General features: G+C 43.0%; 1 protein-coding gene across 2 annotated transcripts in view; it reads left to right on the top strand.

The window, feature by feature from the left end:
• Positions 1-3707: 3707 nt before the first annotated feature.
• The window catches only part of LOC147612980 (uncharacterized), a 53150-nt gene continuing 46777 nt past the window's right edge, over positions 3708-10080 (top strand). For both annotated transcript variants that reach the window (XM_086782259.1, XM_086782258.1), the window contains exons 1-2: positions 3708-3815; positions 4943-5500. In XM_086782259.1, the coding sequence (XP_086638385.1) occupies positions 4969-5500 (532 nt within the window). In that variant the 5' untranslated portion in view covers positions 3708-3815; positions 4943-4968. The remainder of the gene's footprint in view (positions 3816-4942; positions 5501-10080) is intronic.

Here is a 10080-nt window from a genome sequence, read left to right as displayed (position 1 = left end):
TCCAAGGCCCAAGGGATACACACATGAATTATAATGAAGTACACCATACCTTTACCTTGATGTCCCATACCATCAAGAGGTATAACTCCGATCTAGTAGCATGTAGTTATAGTGTGAAATGGTAGGTGAGTAGATATAATCCTCTATACAAGAGAACATCATATCATAACCTAGCCTCAAGATAACATAGCCTTAGTCCCAAGATAACATAGCCTTAGTCTCCCTTGGGTGTGCCCCATGCCCCTATTATATAGGAGGGCCCTTAAGTGACTCATGACTCTCCATTTCCCATGTGTGACCCTTGGATGCCTGACCCTAACCTTAACCCTTAAGGTTAGTCCTAACGCATGCTCCACTAGAGCTTGTTCCCATGCTCCCATGCTCACAAGCCTAATGTGGGTTAGCCTCCTAGTATATGCACACATGATGTGCATATAACATAGGTCTACATAGGTGTGAATGATGGCTCAGCTAGCAAAGACAGAATGAGTGATAAGGCTCTGATACCATGTTAAAGTTTATGTGGATCAAAGACAAGTATTAACATGGTGGATTAAGCCTAAGAATGCATAGTATTGAGTGATTATCAATAAGTAGAGTAATCAACAAATGACTAGCATAATGATAAAATGCAAGAGATATATTTCCATTAGATCTTGCCTCTTATATAGGCACAAGTACAAGGTCGATTACATCATAGATGAGGTCGGGAATCCACCTCCAAAATCATCTCCACCTTCCCATCATTCTCTCCTTGATTCTCTCACTAAAGTAGGCTCGAATCACTCCTTGGTTAACTCTCGACTAATTGCTCTTGGCTTCTTACATTCTTTTACCATTGACTGGCATTCTTTTACCATTGACTGGCATTTCTACATGCTAGTATTTTATGGCTTTACTCGTCTAGACCTTACCACCCATTCCCATACTATGCTTCATATATTATCTCTCATCCCCATGTATTCATCAATTTTATCCAACAATGGCAGCCTTTTACTAGCCTAAGTAGTTACATATGAAGTCCAAGATTTCCCCTATTTTAAAATAAGCCTATTGTAAGGCTATGCACTCATGAAGTACAGTTACCATCATACAAAATGTTATGTCTTTTGAAATACAAGGACGTCTTTTTAGTGTAAAAATAAAGTGACGACATTATAAGTTGCCAAAATGCCCTAAAAAAATAGGATGGTTAAGGCCATGTTATAGCCGGAGTGGTTAACAGCATACTTGGTTTGCCATGTATGAAAGCTTGTCCCTTCAAATTTATCTATCTTGGTGGCCATTAGGGAAGGTCTTACCTCATAGAGATAGTGTCTAGTCCCCTTACAAGAAATAAATGATTAATGCAACGATTAATCCCAAATCGTTTAAGTAATGAGCCCTCGCAGAATTAAATATGCATGAGAGTAAATGTGGAACACGGGTTGATTCCGATAGTTGACTCCGATAATTGATTCAAACAGCTGATTTCGAGAGCTGACTTAAGCAATTGACTCTGATAGTTGACTCAGGCAACTGACTCCGATATAAAGATTCTAGGATGTTTTGACTTTGAAGGGCTTATTTGATATTAGAAAATGTAAGTGATGTGTTCCCAACAGCCCCTCCTTATCTTAGCTTTAAAGGTATGAAAATCTCTTGGTTTTTCGTGTCGTTAAAAACTTCGAACGAGATTTTTTCATTGGTTGATAACTTGCTTCAAGTTACACTTCTTGGTGGTTTAGAGTTGACGTAGAGGATAAGGAAGCCTTCAAAATAGGGTTTTCTGGGTTCCTCCATGTGATGTGAAAAACCCTTGAGGTGGTGGTTTATAGTTGATGTAGAGGGCTAAGGAAGCCTTTAGAATAGGTCTTGTGGGTTCCTCCATGTGACATGCAAATAGGCTTGAGTTTTTCACGACCGTGAAAAACTTAATGGTTTTTCAGAGTTGGGTTTTAGCAGTCTTCTTTTTGGTTATTTGCCTTTTTGGCAATTGTGTTGTGTTAGTGGTAGGGCATTTAGATCGGATTATACCTAGACTTCCCTATAGAGGTTGATGGTGGCAAGTGCAATTGAAGGGTCTCTAACTCTTACCTTGAATGCTGCATTTTTTTCCCCATCGAGTGTATTAGGATGTCAATTGACATTGTTAATGTGTTATTGTCCCATTCCTTCATCTCTAGAATGGGTGCTTGTGTATCTGCTACTTTTTCTTTTCCTTTGGAGCAGGCATCCACCTATTTTACTCCAGCCTTTGATTTAATATTCTCTTGTTACTATACAAGTTATGGCTTCTTTCTCTATATTCTCTAAGGTTCTTGTGTCTATTCTTGTGGTTCTTGATGGCACGCTTCTTTTCTTCCAAATTAGTTTTAGATGTACCTTCCTCCTTAGTTGGGTTTTTTCTATAGGGAGCCTTAAAACTACTATGTCCCATAGTTATCAAGGTTCTTGTGGATTCTTACAAGCACTCTTCTTTTCTTCTAGATTACTTTAGGTCTACCTTCCTCAATTGGTCTTTTGTTATAGAGAGCCTTAAAACTACTATTTTTCTCATTTGCTTATTGCTTCGGAACACACATCCTGCAATTAGCGAAGTCCATGACACTACATTTCGAACTGGGAGTTTATCAAGGGAGCCACATTTGACATACATATCAACCAAGGAGCTACCAACGAAAACGTCTGTTTCTAGAGCAACCGCTTTCTCTCAATCTTAGCATGTATCTAGCAACCTCTTTCCAGATCCTCCAGCCTAGCACAAGCTTATAGTAAGGCCATGAAAGTATATTGATTAGGATATAGAGAATCATCCTTCTGCATTTTCTAGTACAAGACGAGAGCATGCTGTGACTCCCCTCGTTTAACATATCTTGTGATGAGAGAATTCCACAAAGATGCATCCCAATACATGAGCTTATTGAAAACCTATTGGGCATAGCACATGCTTCCAATTTCCACTATCATGGAGACAAGGTAGTTCCCAAGTGATATATGGGTGTCTAGTCGGTTTTTGCACATGTAGGCATGCAAGTGGAGCCCCTAGGTTAGGTCTCTCTCCTTTTTGCACTTGTGCAAGATGGATGCAAGTGGAGCCCCTGGGTTAGGTCTCTCTCCTTTTTGCACTTGTGCAAGATGGATGCAAGCTCGTCAACAGAAAGGAAGGATGGCACACCTTCTTGCAAAGAAGAGAGTGCCTCCTCTAAGCTACGCATGTCCCAATTGATGTTGTTGTGCTTGATTTCTTCTTTGTGTACTTTGTGGGGCAAAGCTTTTCTACTTTCTAGAGTTTTAGATGTCTTGAACCCAACTTGGGTTATACAAGCCGACCATCCATAGGGACTCTGTGGTGAGACTAAGCTTGTTTTTCAGTATATATTTCATGCAAAGGGGCACTGGGGACTTGCTAGCATCAACGCAAGCTGAGCCCCAATCTAACGTAGAGAGCACTTGACGTATAGGTTTCTTGCTCTGCAAAATTGGCACAACCCACTTCCGTTCCTTCCATAAGTGCTCTTGGTCCTAAAATGCCTGCTACCTTTAGGCAAGAAGCCATCTCCGCTACATTACGTTTGCTCGACCTAGGCCAACCAAAATTTTGGTCCAACGCCTTTAGTTTTATTAATCGTGCTTTATTAAAATTATAGATTAGAATATAAAAACTATAACCACTAAATAAAAAAAATTAAACTTAGGTAGCCACGTGGTTGCTTTTGAGGTAATGACGTTTATTATCGCATTTACTGCCTGGATTTCTCGCTTCCTTTTCATCATTCCATAGATGGGTGCTTGCCGGGAGCTCTCAGATTCCATGGTTTCCGAACGACTGTGAGGTTTGTTTCCTTTACAATAGACTCATTGATCTGCATGCTTGGGAAGAACAGAAAGAAAAACGAAAAATGTCAGAGAGAAGGTTTTCCTACGGTTAAGGAATGCAGTATTGTGTTATACCATGTGATATAAGCATTCTATTTGATGCGACATGACGTTGGCAGACATGGGAAAGGGTTTTGTATGCCCTTCATTTCATCGAACCTTACCTTTGCATTTGATGTGATAGGCATGCTTTGAGACGTTATCTTATGTGGGATATCCATACTTTATCAGATTTGGGATTTTATTTGCCTCTTCATCAGATTTCACATTGGGATTTGAAATTTTGATCTGATAGGTATATTATCTTAAGTTGGACATGCATAATTTGTCATCAGATTCGGGATTTCTTTATACATCAGCATTCGATGCGACAGGCACACTTTGAGACATGATTTTAAGTTGGATATGCACGCATTGTTCACCAGATTTTATGGTGTTTTATATGCCATTTTACACGGGCATGCGATTTGATAGGCATCATATGAGATGCTATCTCAAGTTAGATATGCGTACTTTCTTCATCAGATTAGACCTCATCACATCCATCAGAGTTTGGCACACACCCAAGTTCCCTTGTGACGAAAGAGAGGGGGGTAATTTGTTTTGGCCTTTATTCACCTAATATTTCTCTATACAGGGAGATGTAAGCTTATGTACGGATGGGGAGAGGTTATTGTTCACTTAACCTTGTGTTGGCTTCGAGATGCCAGCTTGCGTTGCACACAGATGGGTAGATATATGTTACTTGTTTTTTTTTCCTGAACCTTGCTCTATACAAAGGGTTTGGGGCTGTGTGAGATGTACCTCGTGTTGGATCATGGATGCGCATGTTTGGAAGAATTGGATCTCATAGGGTGAAATTAGGTTACATGTCTTATCATCACGAAGCCTTGCTTTAAACAGGTGATATGCAGGCCATCAGATGGTAGTCAAGCAGGACATGCATGTTTTTCAAAAGTGGAGTCTTTGGTGTTGTGATGTACCCTCTTCATCATGTAGCCTTTTTTAATTCAATGCATTAGGGCATGCTAACTTAAGCTGGAATGTGTATTTCTGAGTTTTGAGTTCGTCTGTTGGAAATCAGTTTTTCTTTTACAGAAGCACTGGAAGATGAGACGTCTATTGCTCAATTCATGTGTGTGGCATGGATCAACTAAAAGTAGGTCATGGATTTTATGTGTTAGAGGAATAGCTTCAGAACCTGCAGTACAGAATGTTGAATTGTTCGAAAAGAAGTCCACATGTGGGAAGCGTTGGCAGCTACATGAGAACTTGGTGTTGATAGCTGGAAGAGAGAAGCAGGAACTGGAGCTTGAAAAGGTAGGGAAAGATAAAATTGAAAAGACTGGCAAACAGAAATGGGAACAGATAGAGACTTATTGTCATCAGAACGGAATTGATCGGAGTGCAGAACAATGTAGACTCAGATGGCACAGGCTCATGCTTGCTTTCTTAAAGATAAAGAATTGGGAAAGTCATAGACCTCCTGGTAAATCGAGTTTTTGGCTGATGAAAGCAGATGAGAGGAAGGCAGAAGGTTTCTGTTTCAGTCTGGATCGGGAGGCTTTCAATGCATTGGATGGGCTCCACAGCAAGAAGGGAACAACATGTGCCACCAGTCATATTTTGAGTAAAAAACCAGGTATTTGGCTTTGTTTGCCTTTAAGGTGTCAATTTGGTTTTCCTCTTTATGCTAATTTCCCCTACTCAAGTGTGTGTGTGTGTGTGTGTGAGAGAGAGAGAGAGAGAGAGAGAGAGAGAGAGAGAGAGCTAGGAAATAGGTGGTCTTGTCTGTGTGCGTGACACGTGTGTGATGAAGGAGTAGTGTATGCATGGTTGGGGTCTTGTGTACCCGTGCATGGGCATGCATGTCACATGTACCTAGCACTGGGTGCCATGTGGCATATTGATGCCCCCATTGTGAGCCCTAGTCTAGGGACATGTCAGCATGCAGTGTCATGCGTGAACTGGTACTGTTTTGTAACGCACTTGGAGTTGAGGTGTGTGTAGATGTTCTAGTAGCGTATTAGGCCAAGTGCCTGTAGGTCGAAGACCAAGGCAGACAAGGTCAACCAATATATTTTTTGCCTAGGAAGAGTTGACAATTCAAGGTAACTTTAAATGACACATCATACTAAGACCATCAACACGGCACAAGGTGTCATAGATGGGTTAACCCCCCATTCAAGTATTTTATTTACCAGGGGAGTATGAGTTTGCAAGCTTGAGAGTGATCCTTTGGATCACTAGATTGCCTACACAAAAAAATGGCATAAATTCATTGAACAAGCAATACTGGTCTCCTCACACCTTCTAAAGTCTTGATAGAGACTAGTTGCGGTTTTGTCCTTCTCTAAACAGTCCGAAATCAGCCCCCAAACCTTTCCATAGGTCTTGGACAGCTTTGGAGAAACTCGATGAGTCATAAGACATCCTAGGCAGCTTCAAATTAGGCTGTACAGCTGAGCGCGGGTGTAGGCAGCCAAATAAAGCTGGTATGACAGTAGGGCAGCAAGAATAGAGTGATTCCACAAACCCACAAGGGTGAACAAGTTGGCAGTATAGTTTCCAGCAGCAGCCAGGATTTAATGGTCGCACAGCTTGGAGGGGGGTTTTGGAATGCAAAACCATAAAGTTCTTAGCTTGCCCAACAAGGTAGGATCAAAACGTACGTACGGATCCATTCCGTACCGTACATCTGTACCGTACGATCTTCTGTACGTACGGATTGATCCGTACTCCCCCCCTCCTCCTCCCCCTGCGGCGTGCCTGCGTCTCGCGTCTGGACTCTGGAGGCCGTACGACCTCAACCTTCTGGTAAGGGCCAGCTGCCATGCTCTCTCTCCTCTACAGTCGCACTCTCTCTCTCTTCGCTACTGTGGCCGCCGTCTTCTCCTTGAGCCGCTCCCTGCTCACCGCCGCCTCAGTTCGCCTGCCCTCACCGCCCCTGTTCGCTTCGCGCCTCTGTGCGAAGCCGCCCTCTCTGTTCGCCACCACTGGCGCCTAGTACGGCTGGCAATATAACTCACCCACCCTTGCTCAGGCCCCCAAGGCAGCAACATAACTCTCTCTCTCTCTCTCTCTCTCAGAGCCTTAGCCCACCATCTATGGACGACTCACTTGTGACAATGTGACTTGTCTTAAGTAATAAGTATGATTAACTTATTAAGTATGATTGACGACTTGTGATTCTAATTTCTCACTTTTGAATTAGTAGGTTTGTGACCTTGTTGTGTCTCTATTTCGAAAGTTTTATATGTCAATGTGGACATGGACTGAAATTTTATGTAGGTGGCTGAAATTTCTGAGATTTTATGTATTTTTTACCAATGGTACGTATTTTTACGTACCTTAAAATTTTTTTCCGTACCAAACAACGTACAGTACGTACGGATCCGTACAGTACATAACGTTTGGTACCACCTTGTTGCCCAAGCAAAAACGATGAAGAATGGCTTCCTAGGGTTGGTCGTGGCCTTTTTGTTACATGCACTGTTTTAGTGGAAGCGTTAATGCTGATCAAGGCTTGCGTTTAAACTTAATGGTGTTGTAATGCAAAACCGTATACTTCTTAGCTTGCCCAAGCAAAGACGAGGAAGAATGGCCTCCTATGGTTGGTCGTGGCCTGTTTGTTACATGCACTGTTTCGTGGAAGCGTTAATGATGATAAGGCATGCGTTTTAACTTAATTGGAAAGAGATTTAGGTTGGTTATGAATTGGTCCCACTCAAAGCTCGTGACATTGTGCGTGGTGTGGGCTTGGGACAAGTCCTGCCATCAAACAATGGCATCGCCAGAGAGGTGGTAGTTAGCCAATAAAATGAGAGAATTGTTGAAGGCAGCAAGCGGAAGCAGAGGAGATGTAGGCATATGCTCACTTATGGTAGTGCTACGTGTGAAGAAGGCTTAACCAAGGGCACTTTTTCCCATGTGGTTTTTCCCCTTGGATATCAAGTGTGAAAGGACACTCTATCCATATAACGTTTGTACTTCTATATTATATGGATGTGACTCACATGCAAGTGTTGACTTGCATTTTGTGATCACCAGACATTTTGTGTCTAGCTCTCTCTCTCTCTCTCTCTCTCTCTCTCTCTTCTGTGTGAGCTTCTTCTCCCTGCATCTAATAATCTGCAGGAAGCATTGCTGTGTGTGAGTGTGAGTCACCCAACAATTGGTATTAGAGCTCAGCTGCAGCCCTCTGGAGGTTTAGTTTATGTCGCACAGCTTCCGTCGACCTCTAGTTTTCCGTCGTTGTAGGGTTCCGTTCGTCGGTTGTTTTGCTGGTGCAGTTCCGTCATTGTTTTGCCACCGCAGTTCCGTCCGTCGCCCCACTCTCCGGCTCTGTGTTCCTCCGCCCGCTGGCCAACCCTCCGCCCCTTTCCACCTCTTGGAGTGGCGGCGCTAGTGCGTGGGTCTCCGTCTCCGCCCAGCCGTCGGGTGGTGCTGTCACCACAGAAGGCTTATGTGGCACCCGCCCAAAAAATCGATTTTTTTGGGGGTCCACGATTGAGCCTCCTCAGCCCATCGCCGTTGCCTCTAGCTTAAGAGTTGCGACATCTCTCGCCACGTTCTGCCCTCTCGCAACTTCAGGGTTTCGCCACCTCCACACCAGCAATCCCTCCTTCTGCTGCAACAGTAACCCTGCAACTAGCAGTCCCTCCTTCTGGTCATCTCAAGCGGGTCATTTGCAGGTATTTTTATTCCAAAAAAAAATAAAAAAATATTTGTTGCAGACATTCTGGTGTAGGTTCAGAGAATTTTGGGGGTTTGGCAAAATTCCCCTTTGCATGGAAAATTGCAGGAAGCACCATATGTAGACTCTCCATTTGATGTAGAATTGCCAAAAATTGAACATGCTGCCTTGGTTGAAATTTGGGGTTTTTTTAAATTAAGTTCAAAATCAGCAAATTAAGACTCTTCTAGTTGTAGAAATTTGGGGCTTTTGTGAAAATTAGGCAATCGACTGCACATAGAAGTAATTGCAAATTGGGGCTTTTCAGTTTGGAGCATGTAATTGGGGATTACAACAGTGATTTGTCACATATGTATACACATTGTGTGTAATTGGACAATTTGGTGTAGGTCTATACTTGCTTCAGGTTGCAGGCAAAAATTTGCACATGACATTTGGTTGCCTGGCAGTGCACATTGGTGCTTGGTTTGCCTGCAGGTGTATTTTGTCGACATGGCTCAAAATGCTACAAATGTATTTGGTGTGCTCACCCAGGAGGACAAGTTGGATGGATCAAACTACTCCCTTTGGAGTTTCATGATCCGTAATTTGCTCGTAGCCAAAGGGCTTTGGGGCATCGTGTGTGGTGACACGACACACACCCACTTACCATACAGCCAGCAACGCCACAAAGGGGAACTTTCTCCCACACGAGCAGAAGAGATGGGACTCTAGGGATGCACAGGCCATGCCCATGACAGCCCTTTCAGTGAAAAGGTATATTATTCCACACATTCGGTCTTGCAAGACATCGAAGCTTGCATGGGACACATTGGAAGCAATGTATCAGGTACGCAACGAGGCAAGAGTTGCCTACTTGAAGAGGCAATTGGATCTTCTTTCTATGGATGAGGGTGACTCCATGTTAGATCATCTCACCAAAGTGAAAGATTTGCAGGAACAATTGCTCAACATTGATGAGGTTATCCTAGACAGACAGCTAGCTGGTCACCAACACTCTTCATTCTTTACCACCTTCCTACTTGGGCTCTCACACCTCTCTCAACCTCTCTATGAGAGGAGGTGGTGATCCCGTTACTTCTGAAGAGCTGGTGGGTTTACTCTTGCAGGAAGAGCAAACAAGAGCAAACCTATCTAGCAACCGTGCTGGAGACAAGGCATTACAGCTAAGGATAAGGGTAAAGCAAAGAGCTTTAAGCATGGGGGACAACAGTCTAGTAAGGTTGGTCATGGACAGTCCTCTTGTGGTGGTGAAAAGTCGGACAAAGGGGATGCAAACAAGCCTAAAAAGAAGGGAAAATGTCACTGCTGCCATAAGCGTGGCCACTACATTAATGAATGTAGAAAGCGGATTGCAAAAGAGAAAAAGAAAGATGCAGGCAATGCAGTAGCAGACTCTTCTGATGGCAAAGCACAGCAATCGGCTAATGTAACTCAAGAAGAGTACACTTTTTTGGTCACATGCACTAGTGACACACCAAGTGCTTCAGACAATGATATGTCTTGCATTGCATCTGACAGATAGG

This window comes from Cibotium barometz, chromosome 44 (genome assembly GCF_041138505.1).
Source record: "Cibotium barometz isolate CiBa-2024 chromosome 44, ASM4113850v1, whole genome shotgun sequence".
Taxonomy (NCBI): domain Eukaryota; kingdom Viridiplantae; phylum Streptophyta; class Polypodiopsida; order Cyatheales; family Cibotiaceae; genus Cibotium; species Cibotium barometz.
This window is presented reverse-complemented; position numbering and strand designations above follow the sequence as displayed.